Genomic DNA, 21,549 nt, shown 5'->3' on the forward strand with positions numbered 1-21,549 from the left:
TGCTAGGCTGCATTGGAGATCCCAAAACAAATACAAGCTCTCTACCTTAAGAAGTTCCTCATTTTGCTGTCACATACAAAACCCTTAAAAGCAAACCAAGACAGTCTGTCCCTGAGAATTAGACTGATTTGATCAAGTATATGAGGTCTCTGAAGGGATGGAGACATTAAACAGAGAAAGGTAGGGAGCAGGAAAGCAATCCTTGCGTAGAGATGATGGAGGAACACATTTTCTTCCATCCTCTTTGCTACCTGCCTCATTCTACCAACCTATGTAGTTGTTTGGTCATCTTCAGCCATCTCTAACTCTTTAGTGACAACTTTTGGGGTTTTCTTGGCAAAGATACTAGAGTAGTTTGCCATTTCCTTCCCCAGCTTATTTTACATATGAGGAAACTGAGGCAAAAAAAGGTGACTTGTCCAGAGAAGCCCAGCTAGTAGGTGTCAGAGGCCAGATGTGAACTCAGGAAGAATCTCCCCGAGTCCAGCCCCAGTACTCCATCTACTATACCATCTAACACCCCAGGACCCTAAGACCTGTGCCCTAATCTATCTAAGGGATAGTCCAGATTTCCCCCTCCCAGGGTTTTCTATCCCAGAGCACCTTGCGTATCTTGCATATGCATAGTTATGTGTGTGTTGCCTCCTTGATTGACGCTGAGAGCTCCTTCAAGTCAGCGACCACGTATTTGGCTTTCTTTGCCTCCCCAGGGCCTGGCACATAGTAAGCATTTAGTAAAGGCTGGTCCCTAAGCCACACTGCTGTAAGTGTCGGGAGGGTGCAGCTGGGGAGAACTCTGCCTAGCATTGAATGCTGCCTCTCCAGAGCTTGCATCCTGCAATGAGTGTGATTCAAAAGGGAGAGGCATAGTGGCTGCTTTGGCTATAAATGGCATCTCTTGGCTTCCAAGGAGCTAAAACTCACCTATGTGCACCTGTGGATGAGGATGGGGTCTGCTGCTCAGAGAGGCTTCTTTTTTTTAACCCTTACCTTTGTCTTAGAATCAATACTCTCTATTGGGTCCAAGGTAGAAGAGCAGTCAGGGCTAGGCAATGGGGGTTTAGTGACTTGCTCAAGGTCACACAGCTAGGCAGAATCTAAGGCTGGATTGAATCCAGGATATCCCCTCTCTGGACCTGGCTCATTGGTTCACCGAAGGACTCAGTCCTGAAAATGCTTTTCCATAGATAATACAGGAAGTTCATTGACATCCTCAGCCTCCCTTCTAGGAAGCAAAGAGTATGATCCTACCAGCTTGGGAGCCCTAGAAGTATATGACCAATTTATTCCCTTTTCCTTTTTAATGTGAATTTCCATTGTAGGAGAACCTGGATCAAGAGGTCTTCCTGGTCCAACTGGTGAACCTGGTGCTAAAGGAGCTGTGGGTGAGTGTCAGGAGAGATTCATATTTCTCTCCAGTGTCTATGTCTTCATGCGTGTGCAGACCTGCATCTGTGTCCATGAGCACATAGCTGCTTCCTGGCATGTATGTTTATATTTCTTTACTGAGTTTCAGCTCCTTAATCTCCAGTCTACCTTTGTCTCTGGTTCTGAATTTCCTGGCCTGGTTCCAGGTTACAGATGGTTTATTTTTGACTGTCTCTTAAGAGTCTGTTTTCTCATGGACCAGAGCTCTGTATGCTGGTGATGGGGGTGTGGGGGGGGGGGGAACCTTCTCATAACACATCACTGGGCACCGGAGATAAGGTCAGAAATCTTCTGTGCTGTGATTGTTCTTAACCAGCCACTGAAATCTTGCCTCTGAGCTCTCTGCTTCTGAAAGAAAAAGGGGAAAGATGGAGGAACCCCTTGGAACCTTTGATGCCTCCATCCAGCAAAGAAAGAAGGTCCCCTGGGATATCTTCTCCAGCTTCCCCTGCTTTAATATCTTTATTTATATTCCTGAGCTGTCCTGACTGGCCAAAGGGCAAGGAGGGGGGAGCCAAGTACCCTTGGGTATCGGCAGTGTTCAGCCATAGATTCTGATAGTACTTTGAGTGGATGAATGATAAAAAGACCAAGAAGGAAAGGAATATAGAATATTCACTCATGCAACAAATATCTATCAAGTACATACTAGTAGTGCACCAAGCTTCACTGAGGAAAGTGTGAGGGCACACAAGATGTGGCTCCTTCCTTTAGGGAGTTCACAGTCTAATGGCAAAGATCAGACACTTACAGAAATAGATAATTAATATACATAAGGCTGTGATAAATGCCATGACAGAATGTCAGAAGAGTTCAGAAAAGGGGAGAGATCACATTGGGCTCAAATCAACATTTAGTAAGCATTTTGTGTGTGCTCTGACATCTCACTGATTGCAGGGTAATGAAATTTTTGGTCATAGAAGGTCTCAAAGGTCACAGTTTCAGAGGCCTTGTGATCCACATAGGTAGATGGAAAATTCTGACCATGGAAATCAGAGATCCTTAAAGCACTAAAAAGTGTGCTATGCATCGGACTATGTTCTGGGATGCATGGAGGAGAATTGTGGGAACAGGCTGGAAAAATGGAACAGATCAGGGATTGTGGGTGGCAATAGATGTGTAAAGGCCATGGAAAGCTTTATGGGGCTGTGGCTTTAGAGCAAATGCTTAAAGGGGGAAGGTTAAAAATTTTATTGGTAGAGGGGGAGAGAGGCAATTATGAAAAGGGGAGAAAGAGAGAAAGAGAAAAAGACAAGCAGAGGAGAAAGATCGAGACAAATGCAGAAAGAGAGAAGAGAGAGAAAAAGTGGGAGAGGAGAGAGACCGACAGAGACAGAGAGAATACCATAAGGAAAGATGCAGAGGTGGAATGGACAAGCTGTGTTTTGGAAATAGTGACTGTGCATTTTTGCCAAATTGTAAAATGCTTAAGAAACCAAGGTGGAAAGATGGACTGCGTCTAAATTCAGAAGGATCTTGAAGGATCTTGGGAAGTCATCGATGGCTGTTTTGCAAGGCATCATTTAGAACTAGAGTGATGGGGGATAGTGATAGCCCAAGAAGAGGGGGAGGGGACTTTTATTATAATCATTTTGCTATCTAGAAAAGGGCTACAAGGACACTTGAACAAAATGTGTGATCATTGCTCTTTTTTCCTGAAACTGCTGACAAGTATTCTTTCTGATCCTTTTAGGGATAGTAAAGGGAAGGAGTCAAATGGGATCTCTTTGGAATTAACATGGACTTTGGTTGTTTTAAACAGGTCCAGCTGGTCCAGATGGACACCAAGGCCCAAGAGGTTGGTCACCTTTTTTCATTGCTTTCTTCCCAAGAAACCCATGATCACCTTTAGGTATTCCAAACAGAAGTACGCAAGTCTATTACAAACAACAAATAGTCCCAAGGTGAAATATGCCTTGGGGAGCATTATCATTAGTGTCCAAATCTTTCTTGCCTTCCACCTACCATCTTGCACATCCAGTCCACGAACCCTATACAAGATCATGAACTCAGGGCAGATTGTCACTTGGTAGGAACAGAATGGTCACTTTGCTTTTTCTTGAAGTAGAAACACTCTCAAATTGACAACCTGATCTCTCTAGGTGAACAAGGTCTTACAGGGATGCCTGGAATCCGTGGCCCACCAGGACCTGCAGGAGAAGGAGGGAAACCAGGTAATAGAACAAAGATGAGTGAGTGGCTGCTGGCAATGCTATGTTTGGGACCAGTTTCCCCATCTTATGTATCAGCTTTGCAAAGAAGAGCAAAAAGTTGGATAAGGAGGATGTTGGGTCGGGACTTCCATGGTTTGTGACATTTAGGGAAACAGATGTGTGACATAATAAAAAACAACAATTTAGCATTTATGTCATTTTATTATATTACAAAATTAATACATCTCAATTCAATAAACATTTATTAAGCATATATTCTATGCCTGGCATTCTGATAGGCTATGAGGAATCAGAGATGGAAAAAAAATGAGTTCCTGCCCTCAAAGAACTTACATTCTAAGAATCATACAAAATAAATTAAGGGAAGGAGTAGGAACTGAGAGAGATCGTATAAGAGTTTTAGGCAGAAGTCACACCTGAGCTTAATTCCCACATTAACTTTGTGAGTTAATATATATATTATATATGTGTTTTATATAATATATATATACTTTTTATATTATATATATAAATAATATACATACTTTTTAAATTACCATTTTCTAGGCAAGGAACTGTGACTCAGGTATGTTTCCTGGGTCCAAAGCTTGTATACTATAGTACAGAATGACATAATGGAAGAATGCTATTCTTGGACTCCAAAGTTCAGGGTTTGAGTTCTAGGGCTCTAATTGTCTAACTTTAGAAACTATCTAACCTTATGAATGTCATTTAACTTGTCCAATCCTCAGTTTCCTCATTTGTAAAAGAATGACAAAATTTAGAAAGGATTGTTATGAAGAAAGTGTTTTGTAAACTTTAAAGGAATGGGAATATGAATCCTATTTTTCTCTTAGTCTTAGTCTCAGTCCTATGGACAGGCAGCAGGCATAATGGATAGAGAAGAAGCCTTGAAGCCAGGAAAACAGAAGTTTGGCCCCACCTTTTACTGTGTGGCCAGGTGCAAGGAACTGAAATTCTCAGGGCTGTAGGCAATTCTCTACTCTTGCAGGGAAGATATTGACCTGCATGGGCGAAGGGAGTTTCCACACCCAAGAATTCCTTATGCCAAAAAATCACATTTTTATGAAACCAAAGGACGGTTCTAGGGTCACTAGATTTTCTTTTGAAAGGAACAATTCATTTGATTCAAACAAATTTAATCTGTCAAATGTCAATTTAAAAAGAAGTATGCCCCCTTTGGTCCACATGTGATAACGTTTCTGATATGTGTTGATGCCAAGCCTGTAGTTCAGAATTGCTCTCTTTGAAACATGCCTTTGAACTCTCTCATTTGTCTTTCCTTCTCTTTAGGCCTCACAGGACCCCAAGGACCTCCAGGTGAGATACTGAAGTTCCTTATTAGTTTGCTTCAACTGTCAGTTAGCCACTTTGGGTAACTAAGGGTCTATACCAATTCCCCACCTATCCAGGTGTATCACCTGTGTCAGCCAGCCTACCTGGACCATCCATCTACCTCTTATAGCCACATCAGTCCAAGTCTCTCCTGTTTGTGTGATCTTAGATAATAAGTAATGAGGAAGTAAAATCTGTTCAACAGTATATCATGAATGAATGAATGAAATGGTGCAAAGTGCCTTTTGGATTATCCACCATTTGGTATTAACTGGGCCTCTGTTCCTTTTGTTGCATTGATAATCAAAAGTAGACTATATTCTTTAAAAAAAAACTACTTACCTACTCCCTTAGAATCAATACTGTGTATTTTATTGGTTCCAAAGCAGAAGAGCACTAAGGGCTAGACAATGGGAGTTAAATGACTTGCCCGGGGTCACACAGCGAGGAAGTGTCCCGGATGAGATTTGAACCCAGGACCTCTAAGCATGGTTCTCAATACATTGAGTCATCTAGCTGTCCCCTTGAGGAAGGTTTGAAAAAAAGAGGACCTCACTGGATCATGTGAGGATGATGAAAGTGTATTAATGAGAGTGTTACAGGCTGAGGGATGTTTTGTAATCTTTACCACTCTAGCTTCTGTTTCTAGGAGAACTATCACTGGTCCTCCCCACCTTCTACTGTGCTGAGCTTCGAACAAAGCTTTCTTTGAGGCTGGGTTATTTCCTTCTCAGCCCAGGAAGGGAAAGAGAGATCTTTGCAAAGGTGGAAGTTAGGCTGGGACTTCTGACCTCAGTTAGGTGGTTTGTTCATTAAGCTTCAGTACAGCAGGAATTAATACTGTGATTTATTTATTTGACATTCATCCTACTGATTTATTTATTTTTTAATCCCATCAGGACTTCCTGGGACTCCAGGCAGACAGGGGGTTAAAGGTAAGTGAGTCTCTAAATTAAATATTCATTTTCTGCCTCCTGAGATTGTCAAGGTTTTGCTGGGGCCACATCTCTCATCAGGACCTGGAGCAACAGTGACACCTAGTGTCTACAAGGAAGAAGCTTTTTCCTGACCAATTAGAGCCTTGCGAACAAATTTCCTCTCTTGACAGCATCGCCACAGATCTCTAGAGATATAGACATGCACACACCAGACTAGGGTCCCTATTGTACAGTTCAACAAGATAGGACATCCTCAAACTCTCTCCACTGACCTAGGACAGCTCCATGAACCCTATATCCACATGAATCCACCCTAGAGCATTCTCTCGGATACCAAGCAAAAAGTGTCCCTCTCTAAGCAGCCCACCTCTTCACCACCTCCCCATTCTCAAGCCTCTTCTCCCTTCAATCTAGACTGCCAAGCAAACTTACCTTCTCTTACCCTTAACCTCTCTGTAATTTTGTAAACCAAGAATATACATACCCAGTAAGAAAGTCCCTCTCATCCCCTTTTCCCTCCCTCCTCTTCACAATCTGGAAAGAAAATAGTTTGGTGATTAAAGATCTGAATATAACCAACCATCCATTAGTTTCCCCTAAAGGTACATTGGGAAGCTATCAGGACAAAGCCTTTGCCCTAAATCCCCAGCCCTCCTCCTCCCACAAGTCACTTGAGGCCAGAAGTCAACGATTGAGGCTTTCTGAGTCATCAGCTGGGAGATTGGTACTTGATGTAATACAGTACATGTTCTCTCTCTCTCTGCTTATTATAATGCCTTTAGCAAGAAGGCTCGGGGCTTAGGTGGGAGATCAGTTCCTCTGGTGTAATGGGAAGACACTGAAAATGATTCACTGATCCATTAATTCATACAGAAATCCAACACTCTCATCCTTGCTTCTTCTTCTTCCTCCTACACCCTTCTCCCTCCCATAGGTGACACTGGAACTCCAGGCAGGATTGTAACTTCAGGTAAGGAGAGCTTGGGGTTGTCCTGGTTTCTGTTTCTTCATCTCATTTACAGTGTGTGTTTGTACACATTTCTCTATGTTAATACATTTTAAGAAATGCTTGGCTCTAGGGCAATTGTGTTAGATGAGATGAAACTATGGGCTCTTTGGTTCAGGACCAAGGAGAGAGCAAAGTTGGTTTTCCTTCCTAACTGTTCTTATGCTATGGGAGAGCATGACATTAAAATAAGAGTTATGATGATAACTTTGGCCTTAAAGCATCCAATTGTTGGTTTTGTTTATTCATTGCTTCATCTTTTTACAGAGGGAACATCAACAGTGACTGTACCAGGACCTCCAGGACCACCAGGAGCCATGGGGCCCCCAGGACCACCAGGCATTCCAGGTTGGAAAACATTTTTGTGGTTTTGCCAGAAATTAACTACAGACCTCGCTTATCTTTGGATGTCATGAGGATTTCCCTTGCAGTGAATCAGCCTTACCACTTGTACATAAGAAAAGTTTGCACTATTTTCATGCTTTTCCTTCTGGATAGTTTCTCTTCCAGTCACATCTTTCAGTTGACTTCCCTTGGTCTTTCTCTCTTCACAACCTGACTCCTGATTACCATGGCTAATTCTCTCTTGAATCCAATTAGCTGTTTTCTCTGTGGCCAAGTGACTTTCTGTTTTAGCCTGCTCTCTTCTCTGCTGAGTATAGTGTCTCCTACTGAGCAAGCAGCCCCAGAGCAAAATGCCAATGGGGGAAGGAAGAAGAAAAAAAATCCTTCATTCCCTCAACCTTCACTGTTTTCTGATCAAAACTCAAGGGGGAAAAAGGCAGAGTGAAAGCTTCTCAAACGCTGAGTTCTTCCAGCATAGCTCTCTTCTGGACTGCCAGTGCTCAAAACTCCTTAAAGCTACTTAATGTCCCAACTGACACTAGAGCTGGAAAATTAACTTTTTTGAGGTTACCTGGGGAGTTCCCAAACTTTTTTGCAAGATATCCTCCAATTCTATCACCAAAAATATATTCACATGTTGGGAAAGGGTTAAAAAGGAATAGGCACACCATTTTGTTTAACACATTAACAACTTGTCAGCTCTAATACCTACCCTTTCTATGATTTCATTAATGAGGCTGAGGGGAAATCAATTAATCAGAGGTAAACTCACCAACTCTTCTATATTATGGCAAATTTCCAACACAGCATATATTTTTTAGTTTATTTCTCTTGGGCATATTGAGGTCAAGCATCTAAGCCCTTGTCCCTTCCTTTCATTCTGCAAACTATGACTAAAGAAATAAGATTCGTCCCTTCTTTTTCCCATTCTGCAGGACCTGCCGGCCCAGCTGGTCTTCCAGGACAACAAGGTATGCTATGCCTGGTAACATGAGAAATGATTATGGGTTCCCAAATAGTATGTATGATTATTTGGTTTCTCATTAGCAGAAGTTATGCTGCTAGCCATGACAGTATGTCACCAAAAGCTCAGGAGGCTTCAAGGGCCCCTTTTCTGAGAAATGGGCTAGAAATAAGGCATGACCCCAAAGAGCCTATTAGTCCTTTCCTCTGCCAGATTTCATTCTCCCCAGGGATTTTCAGCAGTCCAGATTTGGGGATCAACTCTGCCCCCTGAGACAAAAGAATAAAAGCAATACCAATGGATGAAAAGAAAACCCCATCTTTTTTCCTGGCCAACAGGTCCCCGAGGGGAGAGAGGCATCGCAGGGGAATCGATTATTGGAAGCAGCTCTTCTGCTGGGCTCAATTCTGCTCCTCGTAAGTAGCTTTGTTCTGTTTGGTTTGTGCAAAAGCAGGCCTAAAGTAAGATGGGGAGAAGCCTAGAGTCCGATGGAGTCAGGGTGCAAGGAACATAGGAGTCATGAACTTCCCTAAACTGGTCAGGGCTTGATAAAGTAACCTGAATTACTCTGTGGCCCTTTCGGGATTCAAGGATTAGGAAAGAAAAAAGGTGGTGATAGAAGGAGTCCATGCGAGAAAATAGTCTATTTTCTTTTCTTTTGTAGACACTGCTCAATTGCAAGGCCCCCCTGGACCACCAGGACCACCAGGACCACCAGGTGAGTATCCCAGGAGAGCCTTAGAAAATCAAAGGATAGGAAAGACTTGTAAAGAAGCTCAGAAACACTCTGTTTCCAAAATCTACAATCAGATAAAGAATCCTAGAGTCAGAGCTAGGAGAGATTTCTAATTTTGTAGATAAGAAAACTAAGTACCAAAGAAGGGAATGAATACATTTGTCACATGAATTTGTAGCCTTGCCCTGCTTAGAACCAGGGCTCCCCCCCACACCCACCCCTCTGTATCTCAAACCTTGGCTTTGTGTGTTTCTTCCTCTAGGAGCTTCCATCACAGGCCCTCCAGGACCCCGAGGCCCAGCAGGTAAGCATTCAGGCCTAGAGGGTGGATAGGAAAGGAGGTTGAAGCCAGATTCATCTCCCAGGAACTTATAAGCTGTTCAACATACTCAGACTTCCTTTCTAGCACACCCCTGACCAATCCTACTCACCAAGTTTTCTTTAAATGTCATTGGGTAGAAAGGAAGCAAACTGTCCGATATGGGTAGGCTTTCAGTCTTAACCTAGATCGGGATTTTTCTTGCACAGGGGAAGGCCTACCAGGACCTCCTGGACCACCTGGAAGTTTCCTTACAAACTCAGGTAAGCCTATCTCTCTCTCTCACTGAAAACACAATAAGCGTCTCATAGGAGACTCTGTGAGCTTTGAGACTCCATGTGGTAGTAAAGGAGGAAACTTAAACAAAGCACTTTGGAGGAAAGATAAACTATGAAATACCATCTTCATCCTTGGGGTTCACCAGGCCTTAGAGGCAGGTGATGGTATAGAGACAGAATAACATGACAACAAATGGAAATTGATATAAATTTTTAATTTATTATTAATTAATTAATTAGCATTAATTAATTAAGGTGAAATGGGTCCAGGCAGCTTTGGGCTGAAAATACAATCCATGGCATGAATTTCAAGGCATAAAGCCATGACAGGGAACACACGTCAACTGGACCTCTTATAGTCCACTCATCTCTTCCACAGAAACATTCTTCTCTGGTCCCCCTGGCCCACCTGGACCTCCTGGCCCCAAAGGAGATCAAGGTGAGCGCATTGCCTTTCTGTTTACAGGGTCTTCTGGGAATTTGTCTATCCTTCCCACCTTCCCACCTTAGGAAAAGCCCATGGGATGAGAACTTTGTAGAGCTTAATTCCAATGGTACCTTGGCAAACAGGGCACAGAGTTGAGGGGAACCAGCTGAGCTGAAAAGTTTCCTTGATCTCCCATACTCCTGCTCTGAGCTCCAATGGGAAAGAGGGGAAGAGATGCCATAAGCCACAAAGAAGGCTCCCCCAAAGCCCTTCTCTTCCTGAGCAACTGAATATCTGGATACAAAGGAGGTTAAAAGGTTCTTTCTGGGTTTTTTAGCCTATTTCCCCCCAAGATCCCTATTCCTTTCAATACTAGACTCATCACAATGGCCCTGTCCTAAAAATCCCTCTGATTCGTGTTATGTATCAATCTCACAACCTTTCTGTTTTATCTCCAACAGGCTCTCCGGGACCCCGAGGATACCAAGGTAAATGGAGAGGGTAGGGATGCCTTGGAGAGGGTATCATGGCAAGGTTCATTGCTAGGGAGACGGAAGAAGAGAGAGACTGTGGGGATCCTTGAACTTCTTGGAAACAACTTCATTTAAAAAAACTGAGTACATGTATAGGTGTTTAGTTAGGTGGGTGTGTAAAGCAGCATTACATGGGGATTTGTAAAGGACAAGCAAAGAGAGGAAGTGGATAGAGGCTCTATCTGGGAGATATCATGAAAAGGAGATCTAACCATTTGGACCCTCTTTTGCCTCTCAGGAGACCCTGGCCTCCCAGGACTCTCTGTTTCAGGTTAGTACTGGGCCATTTCCTCCTATTGACCTCTCTCCATCCCACTTCTAAATCTGGCTGATGACTTGTGACAATTAAATCCTTGACTTCTAGGTTCGGACACGCTGGGAGTCACCCTACGAGGTCCACCTGGCCCACCTGGTGATCAGGGACTTCCAGGACCCAAAGGTGACAAAGGTAGGTGTTGGTAAGAAAGGGGAGTTATTGGGATGGAATGTTCTCACAATCTGTGGAACTTAGGGACTTCAAGCATCCAAGAGGCCCCCTTCAGATCCTTAATCATTCGATGAGCCTTTGCCATGCAGCCAGCATTGAGCTAGGGAGACAAACCTGGTCCTCAGAAGTTCACTCACTCTCTCTTGAGAGAAGTTGGGTCACCATTGAGAACAACAGTCAGAAGAACATGCCAATGAGGAACCCTGTGAATGGGGTGTGGGAGGGGTAAAGCCAAAGATCAGGAACTGGCTGCTAGATCATTAGAGAAGGATTCCTGGAAGATGAGGCTTTTTCAGCAGACTGCTTTCTCTCCTTTTGCTTCTAGGTGATCCTGGTGTCCCTGGTGCTCCTGGAATCCCTGGGAGCCCCTCTCGAGGTAAGACTATCTCTTCTTGAGAGAACCTAGTCCCTCTTTTTAAAAAAAAAATGTTTCTCACTGAGGGATTTGGAGAGAAGTCCTCCTCATTTGCCTTAGTCCCAACAGACCATTTCTTTGAGGAAATTCATTCAACAAGCATTTACTGGATATCTACTGTGTGTGTGTGTGTGTGTGTGTGTGTGTGTGTGTGTGTACACATGTGCCCACGCTTGAGTGTGCCAGACCTGTGGGGAAGACAAAGGAAATTATCTTTAGGAATTTTACAATTTGGCTAGGGGACAAGATCCACAAATATAAAAACCAATAAATAATAACTAAAAACTAATAACATAGGTCATTGAGTGCTAAATTAGTGGAACAGGGAATAGGAGCGTTAGCAGTTTATGTGAGGGAGAGAGCAACATGAGCTAGAATAGCTAAAGAACACTTCATGGAGCAAATGGGACTCTGGAACTGATCCTTCAAGGCACTACTGGATTTGAAGAGGGGAGAACTGCTCATCTCTGGGACCTTCTTGCACACAGGCTCCACTGGTAACTCAAGCCTAATCCCCTCCATGTTCCTTTGTGGATCTTGACCCATTTCTCCCTTAGGAAAGGGAAGACAGAAACTCATCAAAGGCAGTATCCACTCCCTGTCTCCCTGTGCCCAATATGGAGAGGCTGAACATTTCTGTTTTCTACAGGAGGCTCATCAAGTTCTCGAGGACCCCCAGGACCACCTGGCCCTCCTGGTCCTCCTGGCTCCATCAGCAGCTCCAGACGGGAGATTCAACAGTACATCTCTGATTACATGCAGAGTGAGTGCTGCCCTAACCCACTGAGGCCACAGGAGCACTAGCCAGGGACCATTTGGTCCTCCAAACTCTGAATCTCTGAGTGTTAGACACAGCCCCAAGGGGTTGGCATAGTTGGAAGACAGGGAAAGCAAAACATTGACTTGCACAGGCATCTCCTTCAGAGCTCCGTCAACCTGTGGATTCACTGGTCTGCGTCCTTTCTCCAGCACCATCCTTTGTGCCTTGGAAATGGTTCCATGAGATGCTGTAGCTGAAAAAGCCCAGCACTGGTGGCCATCACTCTGACGAAGACCCTCTGAGAATTCAGTTAGGTCAATCCTCAAACAACAGACATACGTCCCAGAGTCAGACATGATTGAAGCAGCTCAAAGAGAAGTATCTATCCACAGTACCACCCATCATGAGCCATGTGGCCCAGAGCACATCTCTGACCTGAACCTTCCTATACCTCAATTCTCCCTCTAATAGGATTCAGTGAGAATAGCTACGGCTAGGAAAGTGCATTTCCTCAGGAATTTTGAGCTCCCTTTTGGAGAGAAGGGGACCTTTGAAAGCAATGCTCCCTTCCTGACATGGGCTCCATTCTACTTGTGTTTCCTGGTGTTTAGGTGACAGCATCAGAAGTCACCTCTCTGGAGTTCAGGGTCCCCCTGGCCCCCCAGGGCCTCCAGGACCTGTCACCACCATTGGTGGGGAAACTTTCGACTACACTGAGCTGGCGAGCCGAGTCATGAGCTACTTACGGAGTAAGTCTCTGGTCCCCCCGCAGCCCACCTACATATTCACATGCATTTCCTAACTCCACATCCAGGTGCTTTCCTTTCTATATCCCATAGAGACTAACCTATTTGGCAAAAAGCTCTGTGTTCTTTCAACGAGTCCCATCTATGATTTCCTGCCTTCCCCTACCCCCTCCTATTCAGATGGATATATAGAGAGACAAATACAGAAAAACGTCATTCACTCAGAATGTGCACTTATAGACACTAAGGTATACCTTTAGGTCATAAATTTCTTTATAGAATTTGCTGGGCAAAAATGGATGCCATAAAGTAAAATTGCAAAACTCATGTTTAGCCAACCTAAGAAATCCTGTACTTTAGCAGCCATCATTAGGTGCAAAATATATGCTAAATACCAGGGATTCTTATCTGTATATTAAAGCAGGTCTATCTGGTTTTTCCTTACTCTGGAAGGAGTTTGTATATTGTACAGTTTAGAAAATATAACTTAATTCCATTAAGAAAAAAATTTTATATGTCCCTCACAGCTTCTGGGTACAATGTGGGCTCCTTTTCCTCGATTTCTTCTGAAGACATCCTACTTGTTCTGCAAAGTGAGTACCTAGACCAGGATGGGGGGTGAGACCAGCCAGTGTTTAATATAGTACCTGGCACATAGTAGCACTTAATAAATGTGTATTAACTGCCTGGACATTATGGTCCCTTAGTACTATTGCCTCTTGCCCTTGCTCATTAACTATGACCAAGGACCTATTCCTTGGAGATATCCACAGAAAGGGCTTGAGAAGCCTTGCAGTGGCAGCAGTTAGCTAGCAAGATGTGATTTACGAGTCTCAGAAATGTCACCAGTCCGTGGCATTTCTCTGCCAAATTAGAAAACCTGCTTAGAAAGGTGCTCATCAATCTCCCCGATTTCCAGCAAACAGGACAAAGTTTCTTTCCAGATATCTGGACAAAATAGTCCCAGGAAAGTGGGGGTGCAAGCGTGAGAACGGAGTACGTTCTCGTTTCACTCCTGGACCATGGTCTCAGTTTGTGCATCTGGCGAAGGGGCAGGTTTATTCACTATTGTACCTGTGGGAGATGGAATGTGGCTGCTGGGCTGCTTAATCTGATCCCATTTCATAGATAGGATGCTCCACTCTGACGTGTCTTCATCGGGGGTTTGTTTTAGGGGAAGAAGTGCGCCAATATCTCCGGCAATATCTGATGGGTCCTCGAGGACCGCCTGGGCCACCAGGAGCCAGCGGGGATGGGTCCATGCTGACTCTGGACTATGAAGAGTTGACCAACCGCATCCTAAGCTACATGAGAAGTGAGTGTCCTCTGGGAGGCAGAGAACGGGGAGTGGTTTCCCTTCTGAGCACCTCTAAGGAACAGCGTGAGCCCATCACTCTAGGATTGAATGGAAGGTATTCTGAAAAGTGGAGGAGCTTGGCCTTTTGACAATTCAACTACCACCACCTCCAAATTCTGGAGCAGAGTAGAGGATAAGGTTCTGAAGACAGCGCAGGCTCACAGGTTCCCAAACTCAGAGTTGGAGAGAGCCCTAAAGTCATCTAGTTCAACCCCATCAGGATCCCCAGAGAAGTTAAGTCACTTGTCCACAATCACCCAGGTAGCAAAACGGGGATTTCGACCCAGGCCACTGATTCTAAATCCAGCACCCTTTCAGCTGTCACACTTAGAAATACACCTTCATAAATAGACACATAATAGAGGAGAATTTCTAATCCACACACCACGTTCGATTCTGGTTGTCACACTGGTTGTGATTCCACTCCAATGATTCTTAAATATATTTCAATATAACTGGTTTCTTTTATAATAGTTTGTCTTTTTTATTTTTTAATATTTAATAAAATATATAAGTATATTAATATAATAATAAATAAAATAATATTTAATAAAAATAAAATAATAATATTTTATGCATTTAAAAAAACATTCTTTGAAGGGATACATTAGGCTTCACTAGATTGATAAAGGGGTCCATGATACCCAAAAAAATAAAAAAGTTTTACTCTTACTGCTTTACTCTCTTTTGACTTCCTTATCCTTGGAAGACAGCATAGTAAAATGTTTCCATTAGCATGGGTCCTGGAGCCAGAAGTGAGTTTGAATATTGGATCTAATACGTTACTAGCTGTGGGAATTCCTCTTAACCCCATGAGCCTGTGAGCCTCAGTTTCCTTAAGTGCAAAATGAAGATAATAATAAGTGTATTACCTGCCTCATGCGGTTTTGAGGAAAGTGTTTTGAAAACTTAACAACACTCCAGAATGAATTGAAATTATTCTTTCCTATTTTCCCTTGATGATTGTTTGGTGATTCTCCTCCCTCTTTTACATTCCCATCCCGGCGACTCCCACTTCCCTCTCCTTGTCTGATCAATGTTCACTCTGTCTCTGGTTTCCTTTTCCTAGGTTCTGGGATCAGTGTTGGTTCCCCTGGTCCCCCTGGTCCCCCAGGTCTGCCAGGAACATCCTACCAGGACCTGTTGTCTTTGCTCCAAGGTAAGATTAGACCTGGAATGCAGAATCATTCTGACACGGGATGGAGAATGGCACCCCTAAATCATGACTCCCCATTCTTCCTTTTCATTCTAGGGTCTGAATACAGTGGCATCGTTGGGCCTCCTGGACCCCCTGGACCTCCAGGGCCTTCAGGCAGCTCCTGGTCTAGCCTCAGTATGGAGGAACTTTCATCTTACCTTCAAAGTAAGGGCCTCAGTGTGTGAGAGGAAGGGACAGAATTAAGAATAGCAGAATACAGGGTCTAGAGACATACAGCTCATAATGTACCTTCTTATCTATTATCTAATCTGTTCCTCACAATAAGCTTATTGAGTTAGGCGGGACATGTTTTATCATCTCACTTTTCAGAGGGAAAACTGAGTCTAGAAAGGTTAAGTGATTCGCCCAGGATAACATAATTAAAACGTAATGAAGAAACTGATTCCTGAACTCTCCTTAGACCCAGTACATTTTTTTAAAAACATCACTCTAGCCTCTAGCCAGATTTCCCTCTATTTCAGCAGGATAGAGAATGCCAAAACCAACCCTCCAATCATCGAGCATTCATTGCATGTCTGTGCACCAAACACGGTGCTCAGATATACAGGGAGCCACTGAGAAATAGTCTTTGCTTCCCAGAAACTTAAACAGTTGTTTGTAGAAGAGAAAAAACTCACACAAAGACACAGAAAGCAATATGAGATGGAGTATAAGGAAACGCTCAGCTTTTCCAGGGCTCCTAAATGTCCACAGGATTGAGGGGGGAGGTTGTGGGGAACCTGATATGGGTTGTAGGAACCTGGGGAGTTGGGGGTGGGGCCGGCTGTAGTATATGGGAAGGTACAAGATGGTTCAGGGAATTTCAGTTGAAGATGGTTCAGGGAATTTCAGTTGATGCCTTGAAGAGAGGCACATTAGTTGCTCCTGTCCCTATATCATATCCAGTCCTGTTCTTGACCCCATGATCCACCTGTGTTCCTGACTGTCCCTTCCTCCTCTTCATTTCTTTTTTCTTTTTCTCTAAAAACTCTTACAAGATAGAAAGTAAGAGTTTTTAGAATACCGTGTATTGGTTCCAAGACAGAAGAGCAGTAAGGGCTAAGCAATGGGTGTTGTGTGACTTGCCCAGGGTCACACAGCTAGAGTGTCTGAGTCCTGATTTGAACTCAGAACCTCCTGTCACCAGGCCTGACTCAATACACTAGAGCCACTAGCTGCCCATCCCCCATCCCCCATCCATTTCACCAGGCTTTGTCCTTTCTCTCCCAAGGATTTGAGTTGGGTGCAATCCATAAACCAATCAAGAAAAGACTTGTGCTTTCTCTTCAGGACAACTGCCTAACCTCCCTCTCCTGAACTCCACCTCTAGGTGCAGGCTTCTCTTCGGTCTCGGGTCCTCCCGGTCCCCCAGGGCCTCCAGGCCCCCGCGGCCCCCCTGGGGTTTCGGCAGCTTTGGCAACCTATGCGGCTGAAAACAGCGACAGTTTCCGGAGTGAGCTGATTAGCTACCTTACAAGTAGGTGCCTGGCAGGGTCGTGCGTTTCCTGCCCTGCCCTCTCCTCGGTCCAGCCCCATTCCCACGAGGCCATCCGGCGAAGCTTCCCTTATTTACACAGCAAGCCGTGCCCAAGGGAAATCGGAAGGCAGCTCAACTCCTCTCTCTCCCCCGCCGTCCCCTCCAACCCAACAATCTCCTATCGCGTGAAAAAGGACCACCTGGGATGTCCCGAACAAGAACCAATCGGAAAGGCGCCTTGAGGTCTTGAGAGAAAGGCGGGACGCGAGGGCTGCCATTCCCATCGAGTTCTGTTTAACAGGTCCTGATGTCCGAAGCTTCATCGTGGGACCTCCGGGCCCCCCGGGGCCTCAGGGTCCGCCGGGAGATGGCCGGCTACGGGAAGCGGACGGCTCCTACAGCCGGGGAAGCAGTAACTCCTACGGCTCTTCGACCAGCCGCAGTACTTCCTACAGCTCCTCGCTGGGATTGGGAGGAGCCAACGGAGGAGCGTCCCTGGGTGGAGGGGGAGCCTACGGCGCAACTCTGGGAGATGGTGGCCCCTACGGCACAGATGTTGGTGGAGGCTACGGGACGGCAGCGGGAGAAGGGGGCATGTATGGCCCTGAGGGCAGAGCTTTCGGTGCAGGCTTCGCCGCGGACCTGGATTACAGTGAACTGGCTGTTCGGGTGTCGGAGACCTTGCACCGTGAGTAAGAACCCCCTAGGCTCGGAGCCGGTCCCTTCCGCGCCTCCTTTGTCTTCGCTTTGGAGACGCCAGCCCGAGCCTGAAGACGGAGGCGGCTGTGGCCCCTGGCTTAACTGCCGGCTCCCCAGAGACAAAGCCGACCCAGAGTCCCCGCAGACTGAATCCCTAGCCATAGCTAAAAGGAGGGAGGTACTTAACTTAAAGTACTTAAAGTACACCCTGGATTTGACATCAGAAAACCAAAGGTGGAGGCTCTGCTCCAATAGCGCCTAGTGAAGAGTCCCTTTCGATAAAACAAGGAGATGGGGTTAGATGATCGCCCGTGTTCCTTCTCGCCCTAAATTCTGGGGTTCTCCAATTCTCTGAATGTACAAACAAAATAACGGGGGGGGGGGGGGGGGGTTAAGAGCTTCTTCCTGAGGAAAAGAAAGAGAAGGCTCGGCTCATTCCCTTAGAAAGTTTAGAGAACTGCTTTAGCTTCTTCCAGGGCTTGGGGCTTCCAAGGGCAAGTAGTGTGTTTCCTGGCTTTGGAGGAGTCGGAACGTTGGGAAGGAGGGATGGGAGAAGAGTATTCCAGTCTTCAGCCTACAAAGTGATGTGAATTTCTTCTGAGGGACCCGCAGATGTGCTTTCATTGGCCCAAGGATTTGTTTTGCAGGTCAGGGTCTGCTCCAAGGCATGGCTTACACCGTGCAAGGCCCGCCAGGCCAGCCTGGGCCCCAGGGTCCTCCTGGTGTCAGCAAGGTATTCGCAACCTACAGCAACGTGACCGAGGACCTCATGGACTTCTTCCGGAGTAAGCGCTCCCCAAAAAACACAGCCCAGGACTTCTCTCGGTAGAGATCTACTCCAGGCTGTGGGATCATCCCACACAGACACCCTTGCTTATGCCCAGGGACTCCATTCCTGTAGATCTCTCAGCAGAATGTAGCAAAGTACTTACTGACCCGACTCCCATCTCTTCTGTAGCTTATGGGACAATTCCAGGACCAAAGGGAGACACAGGCTTTCCAGGACCCAGAGGTAAGTATCAGGAGTGGGAATGGCCACTCCCCTTCCCGTTAAAAAAAATGGCAAAACAGCTACCACTTTTGGTGACTATCCTGGGATTTTGGTCATCTTTTTTGGCCATTATGAGACAGACGTATTTACTAATACAAGGCAAATGCTTCTTTGCATTCACTGACTGCTTATTACAAGAGGGCTTCAGTTAACTCAGTGAAATTACTCTGTTACTTGCCCTTGGCCACTCTAGCACAGATACAAGGATCCATTTATCCCTCCAGGTGAAAGGGGACCAGCTGGAAATCCGGGTAGACCTGGACCTCCAGGCCCCAGAGGACACAAAGGAGACAAAGGAGACAAAGGTAAATTCCATCTGGAAATAAGACTTTGGATCCAGTGAAAGGCAGCCAAACTCTTTTATCAAAAAGTGTTCTTTCCTTTCAAGATTGATTTTGGAGATGCTTTATTTTACCCTGAACATACTCTACAGTCAGAATCCTTCTAGCTTTGGCCCAATATTTAGAAATGCATCTTTCTGATTAAAGAGACCTTTGCTGAGGCTGAATTAAGAATGGTCTTGAAATTTCAATGGCAAGTTTCAAAAAAGCTCCCTGGCAAGGAAGTCAAGATGAGGAGTGTATAATTTTTGGTATAACAAATGGAACTTAGAGTATAATAAAGGGGATGTGGGCGTATACATATACTCACTCACGTATGATGCAATTGGCAAGGGAAAGGAATTTCAAACATTTGAGGAGGGAACATTTTCAGCTGAGAGAACCAAGAAAAGTTTCATAAAAGAAAATTAAAGAGGCTGACCCAATGCAGAAAGAACTCTGTTCTGACAAAAGAATAGTAAGCACCACACAACCACTATTCTCAAAAGGAGCTCAGAGGCAATGTGGTGTTAATGGATACAGAACTGGCTTAAGTTGGTTAGACCTGGGTTTAAACTTCTTCCCTGACACTTAGTGACTGTTTGATTCTGGCAAAGTCATTTAACCTTTCAGGGCCATCAGTTAGCTATCTACAGGTCCTCACTTTACCTGGAATTCCCTAAAACAATGATATCACAAATCCAGTTTTAAAAAAAAGTTTAACCATCTTTGTGGGTGTGACAATGATGAGAAATGTCAAGTGTTCTCAAGCTAATCTTCCCATGTTTTTCTCTTCCTAATTTCCAGGTGAACAAGTCTATGTTGGCAGGAGGAGGAGAAGCATTGCTGCAAAACCATAAGGATTAAGCCATGCTGAGCTCATTCCTGGAATGGGGTTGGGCTAAAAGTTCTAAGTCTTACTGACTTCCTTTTGGGACATCTTAGCCAAACAACTACTTTGGGTCAAGAAATGTGTCTCATAATTTGAAATGGCCTAAGTGATGCTGGCTTTAGCTCCCATATAACAACACGTGGGTAATTCCTCAGGCTGGATAAACTTCAAGTAATGTTTTGGGGATTGATCTGTTCCTTAGTAGAGTTCACATTTCAAAGCCACTTGGGAGTTTGCAACAAATGCTTCTCAGGTACCACCTGAGGGAAGTCCTGTACTCAACTTTTCCTATGACTTTCAGTCATAATTCCAGGGAATCTTTACCTTTACTGTGGCTTAACTTTAACTGGTTTTAAATTGAACTCCAAAGATGGGGAGCTTTCTTCCTTGAAGTAGTTCTTGGTGATGGATGGCTTCACTGCTCTGCCTTGGTTAACATGTCCAAGGTGCTTTTAGTTGTTCTCTACCTGAATTTCTATCTGCTCAAGCTAGTCATAGAGAAGAAAGCTAGCTAAGGAAAACTGATCCATTTAAGTTACTGGGAAGAATAGAAAGCCACAGAATTAAATTTTCCTCTAGGAGGAGATACTCAGTTTAGCAGGGTTTCCAATTTTTATAATTTTTTTGAATACATTAGCTTTTTACTTGAACAACAAAAAAGGAACATATTTAACTATCACCAAGCACCAAATGTCTATCTTCATTTTTAATAGCTAATGGTAGGCTATTGATAAACTACAAAGAGAGGTGATCCAAGAACTCATGGGGGTTGGGACTAGTGGTACTAGATATTGGACGAATTGTTTCAGTTCTGAAATGCCTATTTCTGACTATAAGGAGATATTGGGGGGGGGAGGCTATCAGGATCAGATGAATTTAAGCACTTTTAAATTTTTTTTTAATTTTTTTAAACATCTGTATGTGGTCAAGTTGAAGTTGTTTTGTTAATTTCCAATTAAAGTTTATTAATAATATGCAGTCTATTTAGTGAATCTTATTGGTAAACAGGAAGAAACACAGATAATGTTCTATGTGTCAACTGAGTCCAAACATGCTCTTTAGGAGTAACTATCTACCATAGCATTACAAGTAATTTGTGATCTTTAAATTTTAATTTTTTAAAAAAAATTTAAACTGAAAAATTTTATTAATTTAAAATTTAAAATGTAATTTAAAATAATCACTTGGAACTCTCCTCTTACCTGGGCATACTACAAATCCATCTTTAAGTTGTCAGGGAGCTTTAATGAGGTTGGGAATTAGCATGGACATGACAAGGGAGCAATTAGATCTCTTGTAATTACTATGTTAATTTACTTTGAGACAAGTGGGTGAGAAGGAATTAGGGCTGGAAGGCAGGTTTAGTTCAAGAAAACTACACATCAATAGTATCATTGAAATTAAAAGTTGATGCATGATCACATAAGTCGATGGGGATATGATTGGGGATATAGACTTTAAACCTTAGTGCAAATATCAATAATACGGAAATAGGTCTTGATACACATGTAAAACCCAGTGGAACTGCATGTGGGCTATGGGAGGGGGGTGAGAGAAGAGGAGAGAGAGAGAGAACATGAATCATGTAACCATGTAAACATTTTCTTAATTAAATAATTTTTTAAAATACAAATTAAAAAGTTGGATGCTCAGATCCAACACTA

At 44.0% G+C, this 21,549-nt stretch overlaps 1 protein-coding gene across 1 annotated transcript in view; it reads left to right on the forward strand.

The window, feature by feature from the left end:
* The window catches only part of COL17A1 (collagen type XVII alpha 1 chain), a 66,015-nt gene extending 45,156 nt beyond the window's left edge, over window positions 1-20,859 (forward strand). Inside the window, exons 29-57 of the mRNA XM_007479075.3 lie at window positions 1,323-1,385; window positions 3,191-3,226; window positions 3,531-3,602; window positions 4,896-4,922; window positions 5,837-5,872; window positions 6,810-6,845; window positions 7,149-7,229; window positions 8,162-8,197; window positions 8,529-8,606; window positions 8,855-8,908; window positions 9,189-9,230; window positions 9,455-9,508; window positions 9,903-9,962; window positions 10,412-10,438; window positions 10,722-10,754; window positions 10,848-10,931; window positions 11,296-11,346; window positions 12,035-12,148; window positions 12,757-12,894; window positions 13,419-13,484; window positions 14,066-14,206; window positions 15,318-15,407; window positions 15,501-15,611; window positions 16,777-16,923; window positions 17,225-17,611; window positions 18,270-18,407; window positions 18,581-18,634; window positions 18,898-18,978; window positions 19,801-20,859. Coding sequence (XP_007479137.1) covers window positions 1,323-1,385; window positions 3,191-3,226; window positions 3,531-3,602; window positions 4,896-4,922; window positions 5,837-5,872; window positions 6,810-6,845; window positions 7,149-7,229; window positions 8,162-8,197; window positions 8,529-8,606; window positions 8,855-8,908; window positions 9,189-9,230; window positions 9,455-9,508; window positions 9,903-9,962; window positions 10,412-10,438; window positions 10,722-10,754; window positions 10,848-10,931; window positions 11,296-11,346; window positions 12,035-12,148; window positions 12,757-12,894; window positions 13,419-13,484; window positions 14,066-14,206; window positions 15,318-15,407; window positions 15,501-15,611; window positions 16,777-16,923; window positions 17,225-17,611; window positions 18,270-18,407; window positions 18,581-18,634; window positions 18,898-18,978; window positions 19,801-19,853 — 2,390 coding nt within the window. The 3' untranslated portion in view covers window positions 19,854-20,859. The remainder of the gene's footprint in view (window positions 1-1,322; window positions 1,386-3,190; window positions 3,227-3,530; window positions 3,603-4,895; window positions 4,923-5,836; window positions 5,873-6,809; window positions 6,846-7,148; window positions 7,230-8,161; window positions 8,198-8,528; window positions 8,607-8,854; window positions 8,909-9,188; window positions 9,231-9,454; window positions 9,509-9,902; window positions 9,963-10,411; window positions 10,439-10,721; window positions 10,755-10,847; window positions 10,932-11,295; window positions 11,347-12,034; window positions 12,149-12,756; window positions 12,895-13,418; window positions 13,485-14,065; window positions 14,207-15,317; window positions 15,408-15,500; window positions 15,612-16,776; window positions 16,924-17,224; window positions 17,612-18,269; window positions 18,408-18,580; window positions 18,635-18,897; window positions 18,979-19,800) is intronic.
* The last annotated feature ends 690 nt before the right edge of the window (window positions 20,860-21,549 follow it).

Source organism: Monodelphis domestica, chromosome 1, assembly GCF_027887165.1.
Source record: "Monodelphis domestica isolate mMonDom1 chromosome 1, mMonDom1.pri, whole genome shotgun sequence".
NCBI classification, from domain to species: domain Eukaryota; kingdom Metazoa; phylum Chordata; class Mammalia; order Didelphimorphia; family Didelphidae; genus Monodelphis; species Monodelphis domestica.